At 30.2% G+C, this 17,192-nt stretch overlaps 2 protein-coding genes across 3 annotated transcripts; one reads left to right on the top strand and one right to left on the bottom strand.

Moving 5' to 3' along the window:
* The first annotated feature begins 3,385 nt into the window (after positions 1-3,385).
* On the top strand, positions 3,386-4,555 carry LOC102578241 (uncharacterized). Its single transcript, XM_006355884.2, has 3 exons — positions 3,386-3,844; positions 3,953-4,077; positions 4,196-4,555. Exons 1-3 carry the CDS (start codon positions 3,595-3,597, stop codon positions 4,316-4,318), a joined length of 498 nt encoding a protein of 165 aa, XP_006355946.1. The 5' UTR covers positions 3,386-3,594; the 3' UTR covers positions 4,319-4,555.
* Positions 4,556-4,570: 15 nt separating this feature from the next.
* LOC102606000 (uncharacterized) lies at positions 4,571-9,314 on the bottom strand. Of its 2 annotated transcripts, XM_015312591.1 has the most exons (4): positions 9,071-9,314; positions 8,266-8,364; positions 5,798-5,849; positions 4,571-4,872 (listed from the first exon to the last, which is right to left on the bottom strand). In XM_015312591.1, the coding sequence occupies exons 1-3, from the start codon at positions 9,263-9,265 to the stop codon at positions 5,838-5,840; spliced, it is 306 nt and encodes a 101-aa protein (XP_015168077.1). In that variant the 5' UTR covers positions 9,266-9,314; the 3' UTR covers positions 4,571-4,872; positions 5,798-5,837. The 2 variants fall into 2 exon arrangements, with proteins under 2 accessions (XP_015168077.1, XP_006355944.1); XM_006355882.2 differs by lacking the exon at positions 5,798-5,849 and having other exon boundaries at positions 9,071-9,312.
* Positions 9,315-17,192: the final 7,878 nt, after the last annotated feature.

The following is a 17,192-nucleotide window of genomic DNA, read 5'->3' as shown; positions in this document are numbered from 1 at the left end:
CTATGTCTATTTCGCTATACATATATACAAAAAGAAGCAATTGTATAATTCGTTGGCTCCTCTTCAGATTTGTATAATTTTGCTGGCAGGTCATTTGTATAAATTGTTGTTAGCCTCTCGTTTGTATAAATCGTTGACAAAAATATTTGTATATCAAAAATCGCTCTCTCTTTCGCTTTATACAAACATAAATTATACATTATATTTGTATAATCTGTGCTTGTATAAAACGAGAAAGAGAGAAAGGCAAAAGAGAACTGGGCAGAGAAATATTTGTATTGTATAATTATAAGTGTATAGGACGAAGATATATGTATTTGCATGTGTATATACAATTTTCTCTCGCTTTATACAAATAGAAGCGCAATTTATACATTTCGTTTCTGTTTGTATAAGCGAGAGAGGCGAGCGAGATTCCACCAGGGAGAGTGGCGAAAATAGCAATAGTTTGCTATATGGTACAATTAAATCAAAGTATATTTATAGCATTTAATTTGAATTAATAGTTTGCTATTATATACATTTTTCCCTTTTTTTATTTCAGTTTATGTGATGTATTTTCTTTTTTAGGCAGTTTTAAAATAAATAATATATTCACAAAGCAAAAATAATACTTAAATTTTACTTTTAAAATTTATTTTTTTAATGAAAAGTTTTTATAAACCATATTACCATACAAATACTATGATATATTTAAGATAATAAATTTTATTAATTTATACAACTATATAAATGTGATGTTATGTTTAGGACTATAAATTAAAATTTGTGTAACGCTTCTAATTATATATGTCACATTAATTAAAACAGAAAGAAAATATATATATGACAGTAATTATTAATTGTAAGGGAAGCTCTTGATTTGAAAGGGAACAACTAACAAGTATCTAATTGTTCTGTTATCAATGATATTGCTCCCTCAGTTCACATTTAAATTTTAATATATAAAAATATATATTACTTTTTCATTTTTTATCTTTAATAATATTTTTAATTAATTTTCAAGAACCTACATCAATTAATGTGGGTATTACGATAAAATATTATATTAGTCATTATTTTTCAAAGATCATGCAAAGTTTAAATTGAACAACTAAAAATAAGCTAATAGAGTATAATTTACAAATAATAGAATCATAATATCACATATTTGAATTTCCATTTTCTTCTTAATTATGTGAGAAAACGTCCTTTCTAATATATAATTTTCTCAATTATATGCGCCTCATTTTTCTACTTCCTCTCTCTCTTTTGTAATTAATTTCTTCATGTGTAGAAAGAAGAAGAGAAAATCATATTTGATTAGTCTAGTGTTTAAGACAAATAAATAATTATTTTTTAAGTTCTTCCAGCAAATGTGTAAGGCATGGGTAGAAGACAATATTCCATAATATATATATATATATATATATATTATTTTCTTTTAAAGATTTATTAGGTTCACGAAATATATCGAAAGATAACATTTTATATTCATTTTAAAGGAATATACCGTTGATTCTTAGATGATCACTCGCTTAACTAATAATTATCAATTTATAACACATCTTTTACTTAATTTTAGTTTTCTTTAAATAAAACTTTCTTCAATATTAATGGAGTGACCATTTAAGAATTCATTTTGATAAAAAGAAGAAGAAGAAGAAGATAATACTAAGATATATTGAAGTCCATGAGAAAATAATTTTTTGAGCGTATGGATTGAAAACAATAATTCCCACTAGTAATCTACAACCAAAATTTGACTTTAGTTGGATGAATATGAAAGAATGTGACATTATACACGTATAATTTAAATCGAAATTGAAATTTCAATGCTATAATTTTCTTTGGACAAATAAAATCACTATTAAGGATAATTTTATTGGAAAACATATTCATTATACCGTTTTTATAACAATATTTCGTTATCAAATAATTTTTTAGTGAAATCAATATTTTATATTATAGTAATATTTCACAATAAACAATTAAAAAAATACGTGGACAAATAAATATTTTTCAAAAATAGGGTAAGTAGGAGTATACGTTAGATGGGGGCGACAATAGAATCTCAGGTACACGCCTTGATTTGTTTTTCTCAATTATTTTTCATTCATATCTAGGCATTGACCTGTAAATATCATTATTATTTCATGTTAGGTAGTATTACTTTTTACGTTTCAATTTATATGATACAGTTTAATTTAACATTAATTTTTTTTAAAAAAATGAACTTTTGAAACTTAAGACATAAAATAAGTTTGACTATAAACTTATGACTCATTTTTTTTAATATTGACTAAAAAGAAAAGTGAGTCGTATAAATTGAAACAGATGAAGTATTACTTTATCTTATTTTATTTGTTTGATGATTGAAATTTTTTTGTCCTTTGTTGACTCCGTCGACACCGGCGGGCATGGCCGTCCAAGATCCCGGCCCCTCGGCGTTGAAACACGTGGCAAGCTCACCTGCATTCTAGGACTCTGCCGGTTGATGACGTCATATTTTGTTAATTTTTAAAGTTTATTATAATGTGCAATTTGATATTTTTATAAAGGTACTATAAACTGATCACCTGACAAAAGTTTGAGTGGACTGTTAGGATTTGGAAGAGGTAAGACTTAAAAGAGTCTACATAGTCCCATTTGTCATGATTATTTTATATATTGTGGGGAAATTGTGATAGAAAATATATAACATAACATGGTAACATGAAAGATTAATTTCACAGATAAATATGATTTGTTACAGTGAAATGTTTTTATAAAGGATGACTGTTATAAAAAATTTGACGATAGTCCATTGAATTTTTTTATTTTATCTGTCTATCTTAGCTAATATAGATGGAAAGAAATCATCTAAAGTGTATTTGATACAAAGGAAAATAAATGGATATTTTACTTATTTTTCTTGCCTTCGGTAGATAACGAAATTCCTAAAAGCATTTAAATATAATTCAAACAAATACTATGGGAGGTGGGGATGGGGATAGTGGTGTTGAGGGAGAAGATGAGTTGTGTTGGAGGGTGGAAAAGACATAATTACGGAATGTCACTAATGCAACTTGTTTTTCCAACTTTCATTAGAAAACATTATTTTTCCTCATTTTTTAAAGAGTTTGTTTTTCAAAATATCTGACCAACGAACATGAGAAAATTGAAAACATTTTACAGAAACCGTCATACCGATTGCCAAACCCCTAATATTTTTTTGTCATTACTGAAATTCGAACTTGAAACCTCTGATTCTAAACACACTTTGTTGGACCACTAGAGCATCAAAAAGTGAGCTTACTTAATCACTTTTTTTTTTTGTATACTACTTGTATAATGTTTTTTAAATTTTATCTTTTTGGGTGGCATACATATAACTACTATATAAGTTAGTTGAGGAAGGGAGGGTATTGCTAGGCTAGCTTGAGAGAGACCTATTTTACCACACACACAAACACACAAAGAAAGTGGGCACTGCTTGGAAAGAGACTCTTGTCTATTTCATAACCTTATTTCCTTCCTTCTTCCTTTCCTCCTTCTTATCCATCTTCTTCTTCTTCTCCTCCTCTTCTAAGAAATCAAACATCATTCACAAAGTGAATTAGAAAAAACAACCAAATGGGGAATTGCCAGGCTGTTGATGCAGCTGCACTAGTAATACAACATCCAAGTGGTAAGACAGACAGGATGTATTGGCCTATGACAGCTAGTGAAGTTATGAAAATGAACCCTGGTCACTATGTTTCTCTCATAATCCCTCTTCCAAACAACTCTGATGACAAAACTGTTCGTTTCACACGCGTTAAGCTTCTCCGGCCAACGGATACTTTAGTCCTTGGCAGAGCTTATAGACTTGTCACAACACAAGGTAATATACATATATATGTGGGTGTGTGTGTGTGTGTGATGTGATGTGATTCTTTGATCAAATGCAAAATTGGTACTCAAAAGGCTAATTCTTTTTTCTTGATTACAGAGGTGATGAAGGTATTGAGAGCTAAGAAACATGCAAAGATGAAGAAGAATCAGCCAGAGTTACAAGAAAATCAAAGGTCAAGCTGTGAACTTGAAGCTCGAAACTCTGAATCAGATAAGAACAAGGTAATTAATACTTTTGAACTAATCACTTGTAAATTGTACATATTCTCAAGAATTCAATAGTTGAGAACATGAAAGTGACTATCAAGTTTACTAATTAGATAGAGTTGATCACTTGCAGGCTATAAGACATGAAGGAAACAGGCAAAGACCTGGAACAACAAACTTAGCTGCTGGTGCTGCTGCTTCAAGGTCCAAATCATGGCGTCCGAGTTTACAGAGTATCTCTGAGTCCAATAGCTAATGAATGTTGCCAACTCAATCACCGGACAACGGAGGACTTCTAAAATCATGGAAGATATGCACAAGGAACTCGCAGAAGTTGGTGGTTCTAATGTCTTGTTCATCCAATTGTCTAAGTTCATGAGGGATGTTAAGCAATAATGCTTTTGTATAGAAGAGAAATGGAACTACTACTAACTCTACCTTGATAGAAAGAACATCCTATAATGGAAAATACATATTCTCCGGAATTCTAGCATTGCTTTTTTTTTTATTTTGCAAACGATAGTTGTGCACCTCGACTATTCCACCAGATACCTGTTATCTTTCACCAACACAGTTACGGGATAACTTTGAAGATAAACCATGATTCCTTATTCGTTAGCTTAGGTGGTTTGAGTTCCAAGTCTCCCAATCTTGATCAACATAATTTTGAGCCCATAATAGTGATGCTCGTGCAGCTGATGCCGCTCCTGAAAGTTTCCTCTCTTTGAGAGCTACCATCATATCAGTAAAAGGCTCCACAAGTAGTGTCCCAGGTCCTCCATATTCTTTGTGCAAGAATTCATTAAAAATCTGATTCAAGTAACAGCTAGTGAATAACAAACCAACTATATATTTTAAGTACTCATGAAAGTAAAAAAGCATCATATAATAAGTGTTAGTTTATTCTAGAAAATGCCAGCATTGGTGGCACAAAAGACCAAGTACAGCTTGATATTAACTGTTCATCTATGTTTCTATTGTATGACAAGTAGGAGTACCAGATACTACTTTCAAATGACAATCATTGTACCATTTCCAGGTCAGAAACAAGTCAGATTATAAGTACCAATAAACATGATATTATATACAATTATATCAAAGATCATAATGGGTGGTAGTGCTAGTGTTTTAGTCACCTTGTTTCAATTTGTTTCTCTTATTTTGATTTTGCACGGAACTTAAAGAAAGTGAAGAAAGACTTTTGAATCTTGTGATTTTAAACTAAAGATACCTAGAACGTCCTTTAATCTTTGTGATCTTAAATATGTCAGTTGGAATTAAGAAGTTGTCAAAAAGTGAAAGAGATATTCTTTTTTGAACAGGCTAAAAAAAGAAAGTCAGACAAACAAATTGAAACTGTGTTTGGGAACTTATGAACTCAATCTAACTAAAAGCCGTTTCCTCTCCCAAACTTAAGAAAGAAAGTAAAACCAGCAGCTTTCAATTTTTTACACAACTTTCCTGGTCTAAGTGATTCAGCATGGTTCGGTATTCAGTAGTTTATATGTAGTGGTAAAAGCAAGATACTTTTGGTCTTAAGGGATTTAGGCCTTTTAATAATTTATATTCAGATTAATTGAATTTTTATTATCTATACAATAATATGGTATACATCAATTGTATACGGAAGCAAGTTTTTCAGTATGGTATCCGATATTTCAAAAATAAAAAATCTATGAACACCGAATACGATATTGAATACCAAATTCTTAAAAATGCATAATAAATACCGTACCCCAAAGTGCCAAAAAGGTGCTGACTGTGATTGGTTTTGATTATCTCCAGATCTAATCAAAGTCAGCACATTTTAATTAAAGCATTCAATATTGAGAGAGGTTAGCATATCAATCTACTGCTTACAAGCCAAACTACTACAAAAAAGTCAAATTATGTTGACAATATTGAATTTTCTGCATAGCGATAGTTTAATGCACCGGGCTTCCCCTTTCTCATATTCATTTCCCAATTCTCTATTGGTACTATTTCTTTAATAGGTCCAATTACCAACAGTCCAACATACTACATGCTTTCATTAAATGAAACATCTAAGTCTTGACAAACCAAATAAATGATGAAGGAAAAGAAATTCAAACTAAGTTAGTCACACTCACACCTAATCATATTTGTTGGAGTAAAAGTCATCCTCATCCTTAGGTTAGCAAAAGAGAAAATAAGTTTCTTAACCAAATACTCTTAATGTTATAGGTTAGCAAAAGAGTTCACAACTTCTTATAAAAGGAAAAAGCTACAAGAACTTTTGCATGTTATGTAATGTAAACTCGGCAAAGTTGCATCTAAGCTATCTGTCCTTATAGCTTTACTATGCGTTACTTGAGCTAAGGGTCTTTCGGAAACAGTTGTTCTGCCTCCACAAGGTAGGTGTAAGGTCTGCGCACGCTCTACCCTCTGGCTATGTTGTTGTTGTAAAATCTGTCCTTATAAACCACTAGATGCGTTTAAATTAGCCAGTTAATACTAGTAAACATTGATAAGTATACTTTTGACCTTGTAGTGCATTCCTCTTGTGCTCTCCACATAGCATTAACCAAATCAAACTTTATATCAAATGAGGACCATATACAGCAAGTACATGAATTTTGTTTTTTATCTTCAAAAACTCCACAAAAACACGTGAGTGCTGTAGCATCAATTGGAAGACAACTTTATGATACTGATAGACTTAACTGGATGAACTCCCTAATGCTCAAGACCCATTTAATTTCAAGTATGTAGCAAGCAGAACTTATTGCACCTGTTCAGCCAGCTTGAGATGCGCTTATCATCTAATATCCGAATCAAAACTGATAAAATTGTTCTTTTCAATGCTATAAGCTCCGATTCCACCCCTTCAAAGCAATCGATCCATGGTTGTATGTTCAAAATATAGTAAAACTACGACATATCTGCCAAGCACTCACTTCCAGTTTATTGCATCTTGCTACAAATAAATCTTTAGTTTTGCCACGTTTAATGAAATCGGATCCTTCTACATCAGTTTCTTATGCTTTTCTCTTCATCCTACATGAAACTATCAAGAACTATAGGGACGAAACGGATATCTTGTCTGAGATATAACAACCCCATAACTCTTCTCTGCCATAAGCAACAGTTACCTATTAAATCTTATATATGCAATCCTGTCCAAATTTCTTGGAATTCTCTTGTTTGAAAACCAGTACACTTTAAAAACACTACGAAATTCAGTTGTGCTATTTAATCGACCTAGAATTTACATATTAGTCGATAAAACATGTGTACTTCGCAACATTGCAATCTCTTCGTAGATAAGTATATTAATTCAAATGTTGGTATTTAAAGCAAAGACTAAAAATGCATCTTTACATATTCAATGATAGTTCTAAACACATGCCTAATGTTCTACATCTAGTACTCCCTCCGGTCCTTTTTATCTATCACTTTAGCTTAAAAAAAATTTGATCAAATATATATGTTACTTCAGAAAACCTAGTAGGTATTCACTTTTCTCCAATTCCACCCCTACTACTCCAGTTTTGTACATTCAATGTACTCAGCGGATAGAGGAATACATAGAGTTGTACATATTTGAATAAGAAATTCAGAGATTTTGTTGAAATTGTTCATTTGGAAATCACAGATTCTTCTCTCCATTGGAACAATAAGGCCATTATGTTCATTACTAAAAATTTTAAAGAAATGAAACATAAGGAATATCTTTTTGATCAGAGGTTGACAAGATTTTAGGAAAAAATTGTTTTTTCATTTCTTTATAGGAGAGGACAAATCTGAAGCGGCAGATTAGTCATTAGTTACTCATTGGAAGATGAGAAAAAGAGTAATTTAGTTGAATATCCCTTATGATTAATAGTTACTGTTCAGAATGCTTTGTTATGTTTTCACCTACGTCTATTCTCTTTCTTGACTGCTTTGGATTGTTTCTCTTAAGCCAGAGGTCTATCGGAAACAACATCTCCACCTCTGAGGTAGGGGTAAGGTTCGCTTATGCTCAACCGTACCCTCCCCAGACCCTAATTTGTGAGACTACAGTGGAATGTTGTTGTTGTTGTACCCCTTATGATTAATACTATCCTAATAAATCTAGCTATATGTTTCACTTAGACATTTGATCAAACAATTCATGAGGTATCCAGTTCCCATTTTGTTACTACCTTATAGAAAAAGGGATTCTTTCTAACATGGAAAGCTGTCATTAGAAAGCCTTACCTCAGCACAAACACTAACAACATCATCAAGTTCATCTCCAAGAATCTCCTTTTCCTTGGACAGTTTCTTCAAGAGCTCCACCCTGAACTTCTTAGTCTCCTACATTTCACAAATAAATTACAATATGAGACAATAAACTACGTCACAATACCAAACTAGTTATTTCAGACTATAAGAATAGTTAATGCATTCCAATACTTATAAAGAACTTATCTTTTAAAGGAAAACATGGATTCCCAATTCTATCAATTAATAAACTTAAACAACAACGAAAAAAAACTACTCAATTTCAAGCTAGATACTCTATTTAAGCCCATGTCATTCTACCATACAACAACAACAACAACATACTCAGTCTAGCCCACGAAGTGAAGTTTGAGGAGGTCAATATACAACATAACCCCAACCTCAGAGAAACTGTTTCCAATAGACCATTGACTCAAGATAAAATAGTCCAAAGCCATATGTCATTCTACCGTACAACTAGTCGCACAAAGTGGGGTCTGGAGAGGCTAGATAGAGCGTACATGCATAGTACCTTAGTCATAGAGAAGTAGTTTCTGATAGACTCTTGACTCAAGGAAACTATAGGCACAATTCCAAAACAAGTTAGGTTCCTCTATATGAATCTTTTACATTCACTCTACTGTACTCAGGCTCATTTCATTCCTTTACTGGTATAACAAATTAGGGATTCACAATTAAATCAAATAATTCGCAAATTAAGTTACAGCAGTGAGTAGTTATTACTATTCTTCTAATTAAAGGGCTAAAATTTCAGTTATAGAAAAGAGGAATGAGTTACAGAAACAGCAAATTCAGGGATTGGGTCAGGATAGACGTATTTCTGAGTCTCTGTTGAGCTGTGAGGAACTGACAAGTGATTTCTTGAGATGGGTTTTGAGAAGTGAAGCTGAAGAGAGGTTTTGGATTTGTGTTGGATTGAATGATTCAAGATTGAAGCAGCTGCAATGGTGAAAGTTGGAAGGTAAAGCGCCATTGTTGTTGAGATTTTTTTGTAATAAGAAAATTTGAAGCAAATATAATCCCACGTATTAAAACGGAGAAAAAGCCCAAAATAGTCTTTTATCTCAGGTTAAGACTCAACGTCATTCTTGGGTTTTCACGTGAAACACTAATAATCTGTCTTGTTTGCAATATTGATGCATTTTTCAATATTGATTTTATCCACATTTATGTATGAGATGTTTAATCGTATTTTTATATTTTATCTTAGGTTAAGACTCAACGTCATTCTTGAGTTTTCACGTGAAGCACTAATAATCTGTCTTGTTTGCAATATTGATGCATTTTTTATTCTTTCTCAATTTTTTGCATTTTTCAATATTGATTTTATCCACATTTATGTATGAGATGTTTAATCGTATTTTTATATGTTATAACTTCATGTGAGAGAAGATCAGAAGAAAAATATCTTATTATGTTTAGTAAAAATATTATTATAGCGAAAATTGAGAAGTTAATCACGTTGATTTCACATGCAATGGTACACGTTTTTCTTTTCTTACAACGTCATATGTTAATGTGTTCTTAGGTTATCTACAATAATATTTCAACATTTGCAGAACAAGGTGATATTCTTATCACCTTCTCTATATGGAATAATTATTTCTATTAAATATATAAATAACATTTCATATATAAAATTATGGATAGAATGAATGTTAAAAAACAAGCAAAATTTGATAGAGGACCAAAAGTGCGCCAATACTGAAAACACAAGAAATTATTAGTACACTATGTAAAAACTCAAGAATGACTTTGAGTCTTTACCCTATTTTAGGCTTTTACTCTATTGAAATGGGTTATGGTTGGTTATGGTTTGTTGGTGATAAAATTTTGGAAAATTTCACAAATAGAGATATTAGCTTCCATTCTTGCAAAATATAATGAGATTTTTCTTTTTTCCAAAACTCAACATAATATATATTCATATGTATAGAATATTTTATCATAATCGAAATCACATTGATAATGTAACTTATAGAAATCTTACTAGTTTAGAAGCTAATTAATTAAATTTACGTTAATTTCCTATATTACGACTTTTACTTGATTTTAGATTTTGAATACATGTATCTAGTATGTTTAGATGCATGTATGATGCATTTCGGATACATGGGATCAAAATTAGATGTAATTAGTTTTAGCATATTGTATCTAAGTGAATTTGCATGTATTCTCTCACTCACCTCTCTCCTATCTCACTCGTCACTTTTCCCTCTCGCTCACTTCTCTCAGTTTACATGCACTTTACATTCAAGCACACACTTTAGCCATTGGTTTACTCAACTAAAGTATCACGCGTATAACTTACATATATTTCACATACACTTCAAATAATCACTACATACACATTCTACCACCAACTTCTATGTCATTGTATTTCACTGTATGTCACTTGGATTTATGAGATACAGAAGCAATATACACTTTATACATGTATACATATATGTCACTATCTCCCATACCTAAAAAGACTTGTAAGAAAACGTTAAATCATATAGTAATTTGAAACTTTGTAAGTCCATGGTAATTTTTAATGACAGGTAAAACTTTTTTATGTAAGAGTGAATGATGTATAAATAAATATTAGATCCGAGTCTGATATTCCAGAAAGATAATTTTCTAAGGAGAAAATCAAAATGATGGGCTAAAAAAAGAGATACCCGTGTAAGTTTTAGTAATCTAGTTTACAAAATAGGTGGCAAATGTATGTCTTGAATATCATAAACGTTATCTTGGCCCAAACTTTAGCTTTGGGCCAATTGCTCACTTGGTATCTTGATAGTTTGTATTTAGGAATTTAGAAAGTAACCTAAGTTAGATATGATCTCTTTCAGTCTCAGTTTAAAAATGTTACAATTTCAATTTTCGACCTCGTGAATTACACTTGATTATGTAATTCAGATACATTTTGAAATACTGATAGAGAGGCAAGCAAGACAGTCAGTATATCTCAGATATATGTGGATTACACTTGAATACAATGTATCTAAAACAAACTATACCTAATATGATCGTATGTATCTCATATATATCCGAGGAAATAATTTTCTATTAGATATTCACTACTCGCATTAGAATTCGCAGAATTCAGAGTCATGTCAATGTGTAATTATTTTCACTATAAAGGAAGTGCATAAATATGCAATCTAGCTCACTAAAGACTAAAGTTGTATATGCTCCAATTATAAGCAGCCAAACACTACCAAACAATAAATAGAAAGAAGTTTTGTCAACCATTTCAATATGCAAACAAAGCAAAGATGCCAATTGCTAGTCCTTTTGTCATCCAAAAAAGTAGTGATCCAAGGGTTTGTTCTCAGAAGTTTCCAATTGTAATAAATTAATCACTCGTGGGGTACTTAATTTATACTAATTTCAAAAGGATATGTTGTTTGCTAATCAGATAAGCTTAACTTAGCTTGTTGCTAATTTTTTATATACTTCTACAATGAACACGTAATATTATAAAATTAAGCACGTTCATATGTAACTAATTAAACCTATGTGTTTTTGTTTGCATGCATATCTTAAGGTGGAATCTTGATGTGGCTAGCATATAGATTAATTGTTTAATTTATGGTACTTATTATTATCCACTTTGGACATTCTCCTCTAATGGCAATATTTAATACCGTATTGTTTTCTTCATTAAAACAAAATTGGAGGGAAAAATAATGATAAAAATTAACTTTTTGACTAGTTAGACAATAGATCATTCCAATGGAATTTTGTTTGGTTTGATTGTAGTTGAAGTCCTTTAGTAGGTTTGCTTATGAATGTGACTTATAATGTATTAGAACGTGAATTGTGATGAGATGAATACGATCTTTTCATTTTTAGTTAGAAATTTTGAGTTTGTGCTCTAATTATGTTTAAAGTTCTACCAGGGAGTGTTTCTCCTCAAATGGACCTTACGTGATGCAAATCCAAATTAGTTGAGTCTCTAATACAAATAGCAGACACCGAGTTATTAATGTATTGGAGATGAATGTAATGATTATTTCTTTCACCTTTGGTGTGGTTAATTTATGGAGTTGTAATTTATTCAGAAAGGGAAAGTGTACTTAAAGTAGAAAAAAAACAACACCTAATCAAATATCAACTTCAATAGGTAACCACAATTAGTCAACATTTTGAAAATCTTCATACATTTTAATTAATTCTATTTGATACATTGAAATTTTTTCCTTTTGGCCCCCAAGAGAACGTGCTTTCGGCTAAACATCACTACTTATTATCAACTATTGACTTTAAACTTTAGCCTTTCACATAAAAAATAATACCTTGTAGTAATATCCATATACCTTTGCTTAAAAGCTAAAGCCTCCTTACTTTTTTCTTTCACAATTTTATGTAAATTTCATCCACCATCATGAACCAATATGGTACAAGAAGTGTAAAAGCTAGGCATAATTACATTCATTGTCCTCTACTTGAATTTATGTTTGTATACACACATGTACTTATCTATATATACTTATTACAAATTAGATATAACGATAAGAGTTAATAGTTTCTCACTTTAACTATTAATTGTTCTTTTTTCCTTCATGAACCATCATCATCTATATATGTATTAAAACACACCTTAAGCTGACTAGGTCAATTATCAATCGTTGTTCCATCTTTCTACTTGAAATCATCATCTATTCAACTAGTTGTGTTTTGTAATACATAAATGATGCTCTAGCTCAGTTATGACAAGAAAACAATTGATAATTTAGGTGTAAAACTTGCAAAATGTGATTATTCAGATATGTTTTTAATCATTAACTCTAATAATAATTTATACGATCACAACAAAAAATCATGAATCGCTTTTTGTTCTTCTTCATCATCACCAACTATATATATACACAACCAAAAAAAAATGTGTCTAGTGATGTGTCATTTTCTAGAGCTTTATATCTAAGTGAGATATCTCAAAAAGAATAAAAATGGTATAGGTAATATGATAGGAAATTGTATGATTGAAGAAGGGAGTGCTTTTGTCTCCACTCTTTAGAAAATTGTGGGAGGTCCAACCAAAGCATTATCTCTATGACCAAAGTGCAACACAATATGCGCAAGACGCTCCCTTGAGACAGCTACTTATTGTGTATATATATATATATATATAAATCTTCACTTTCACCAAGTCTTCTTTATTCATGCATATGAGACATTTTGGTATCCAAAGATCAAATTTCTTAGTTGGAAAGCCTACTTTTGAGGGTCCATCATATGGGCAAAGAAGTAAAGTATATATATCCTTTTTCATGTCATCCTATTGGAACCACATGATCTTATTTTTATTTTTATACTTTTTCCTAAGAAAAACAAAAGAATTTGAAACGGAGTTTTGGAGTAACGATAAAGTTTGTTTTTGTGTTAGCTATAAATCACAGTTCCGAATACGAAATATATCGGTTGTTGATGGATCGGAGTTCTTCATGTCCTTTGTGACTCTTTATTTTGCAATAAACGATGTATGTTAAACGTATATTAAGGGTGTGTTTGGTACGAAGAGAAAGTGTTTTTCAGGAAAATAAGTGAGTTTCTTACTTATTTGTAACTAAGAAAATATTATTCTAAAAGCATTTGTATTAATCTAGACAAATACTATGTGAAGCGAGCTAGGGTGAGGCCTACGAAGGTAGGAATGAAGATGAGGCATGTCAGATGGTGAGATCAATGTGTAATGCTACTTGTGAAACTTGTTTACCCTACTTTTATTATTAAAGTCATTTTTCTGAATTTTAAGAAACTTGTTTTCTTAGGAAAAAAATCCATTTTTTTAACTAATCGAACATTAAAAAAAATTAAAAAATATTTTACTAAAAACAATTATCTCCATACCAAAGCACCCATAAACAAGAAATGAAAGGGAAAATGTGTACTTTTGATCTCACATATCAACATTTGTTTTTGGTTCTAAAAGATTAAAATCACTTAGCTAACAAATCACATATCACTGTTTGCTTTATTTTGATCCTTAATGTATCACATATTATAATTGAAATGATCCTTGATGTATTACAAAAAGTATTTATCTTGATCAAACAAAGAAGATAATAATGGTATATTTTGTTAGCCACATGTGAGATCCACCGTTAAATATAATATCTTTTTTAACATCTTTATTAGATTTAAGGTAAAAAAACCAAAACAAATACTCTTTTATTAAGGACCATTGTAATCATGTATAATACATTAAGGACTAAAATAAAATAACACGTGTACATTAAGGAGCATTTTGATCATTTTCTCCTCTTTATTGCTTCTCCTTTTGGATATCATGTACTAATAGTATTGTACATAAAAAAAAACCAATAAAATGGCTAATAGTCACCACCAAAAGATTTGGCGCAATGGATAGAGCTTTTGGGTTCGAGTCTTTAATATGAATTTGTTTTGGTAAGGATTTATTCCCCCAGATGGGGTCCTACATGGCGCGAATTCAAAATAGTCAAACTCCAATATAGATATCAGACATAAAATAGAAATAATTTTTTTAAATGGCTTATTATATATAGTCGTAGAAAGACAAACTAAAAATATACTTGAGGGGTTTAGTTGGTACAAAAAGAGAATTTATTTTCTTTTTGCACAGAATATTGAAGTGCTGTCTTGCATTCAACATAAGATCTCATATAATATATCCACACAAAATGAAAAATATAAATCATTACAACTTTTGAATCCTTTATTCCCAATGCCCTATGCTATATATATTGTCTCTTTTTCAGAAAACCCCATGAGCATTCTCTTTATAACTGTCCAATTATATTCAAAAAAGAATGAAATAGATACTTTCGATACCTTTAAGGCTCCTCTATCTTTGTCATGACCACAAAAAGTTGAAAATTCTCTCTTTAAAGAGTTTAATTTGCTCCCTAAAATTCTACTTTTTTTATTGGGAGAAAAAAAAAAGGGCTTTGTACTTAGGATTCTCTTTAAAAGTTTGGGATAAAAAGTGAATGTGTGATTATCATGATCTCTGAGTATTTGGCTAAGCTACATATTATTATACTAATTGTTATTAATTAATTATTAGAGATCAATAAAAATTGTGAGTTATAAGGTTGGTCGGTTCATAAACTAATTATGTAGGGAATAATGTAGGAATTGTTATGAAATGAATCATGCTAATGTATTCTTTCCGTCTCAAATTATTTATCTTTTTTTTCTATTAGACGTCTTTTAAGAAAATGTTAATTGAGAAGTATGTTAGCTATCTTATTCTTATTTGTCTCTTACAATCTAATTTCTTAATTAAATATTTACTCACCTAACAATTGAGGTGTTTGTAATCTTCATGAACAATGACTATTAAGGGTAAATAAAAGAGATAATTATTTTTGTCTAGAAGTAATGAACATTGTTATATACAATATTAAAATATACTCCTCCTCTTTCATTTACTAGACACTTATACTAAAAAGTGATACTTTTAAACTAGTCCATTTCAACAAATGAAGAAAAACTTGTCATTTTTTTCAATACTACATATTTTTTCTCACCCTATTTATTTGTCCGTTTTTTACTTAGCACACCTATTAATAAAATAATAATTGATATAATAAATTTACTATTTTACCTCTATTAATTGATAGAATTCCAAAATCAATTTATTCATTAAAGAAGTTTTACATTTTTTTAAAATATTAACTCTCTAAATAAATTGAGGATATAATAGGTAAAAAAATATATTTCATTTTTTTTATTTGTCGAAAATAAAAAGTAAAAAGGCAAAATTGAATGGGTAAAAAGGGACAAAGAGAGTAAAATTCTAGTAATCAAATTTAGATTTTCAAAGCATAATTAATAATATTTGTTAGTGAAATAAACCTCTTATATATAAATACTTTCTTTAAAAGAGTATCAAATCAACATGAATATCATGGTGAAATACTTATGATAATTACAGTTTCTTAAAACATGTGTAAAGTTTAAACTGGACAAATAAAAGGTCAGCCGTTGATGTCTTCCTTAACCAAAACTACCAATATATGATTTATATATAGACAACAGAATTTTTAATACAAAACAAAATCTATCCTAATTATAGAAAATAAAGAACTTGCAATTTACATAGGAGACTTGTGAATATCTACGGAGGAATCCTAAGTAGGATTCGTTATCATCTAACAAATCCTAATTTAACGACTCCTACTTAGGATTCGTTATCATCTAACATCAAGAGAGTAATTTTCATAACATGAGTGTTTATTTATGATACTTAGGGCTTGTTTAGACATCATTCGAAATTGAAATTTTATCTTGATATGCCCTAATTTCCAAACATGTCCTAAATATCATAAACAAACATTGAATTCTAATCATAACTTTAAATTTAATCTCCAAAATACCTGGTCAAATGCCAGCCTTACGTACTATACTAATTTTTTCCACTCATTAAATATAAATAAAACATTAAAAAAATAAGCATAAATATTTATAGTCACGAGGTTGCTTGTACTATTGTTTGTCTTCATCATTATATTATATTGTCTATTCAAAATTCAAATCCATATTTTGAGACCTATATATTACAACAATTATTGGACATGGTTGTTAATCAACGAACAAAAATCAAAAGCTCCTTTCAAATATAACCCCTTTTGTAGGGAAGATTGTTGATTTGTCTGATTAAGGGAGGAGCGTCTGTCTTTAATTCTAGTCTTATTAAAATAAGCCACATGCATATTCTAAAATCAATAATATAAAAAAAAATGTTTTTTTTTCTTTCTAAATTGTGACTTAATTTTTTTTAAAAGAACAAGTGGATGTTCATATCCGTTAGAATTTTTAAATCTTTTTTGTGGGAACCACTTTGTTGGAAAGGGGACTCCATTATATAATGATATATATATATATATATATATATATAAATATACAATTATCAATAAGATAAG

The sequence above is a fragment of the Solanum tuberosum genome, unplaced genomic scaffold (assembly GCF_000226075.1).
Source record: "Solanum tuberosum cultivar DM 1-3 516 R44 unplaced genomic scaffold, SolTub_3.0 scf00210, whole genome shotgun sequence".
Classification (NCBI taxonomy): domain Eukaryota; kingdom Viridiplantae; phylum Streptophyta; class Magnoliopsida; order Solanales; family Solanaceae; genus Solanum; species Solanum tuberosum.
Note: the sequence above shows the minus strand (reverse complement) of the source record. Positions and strands in the feature narration are given on the sequence as shown.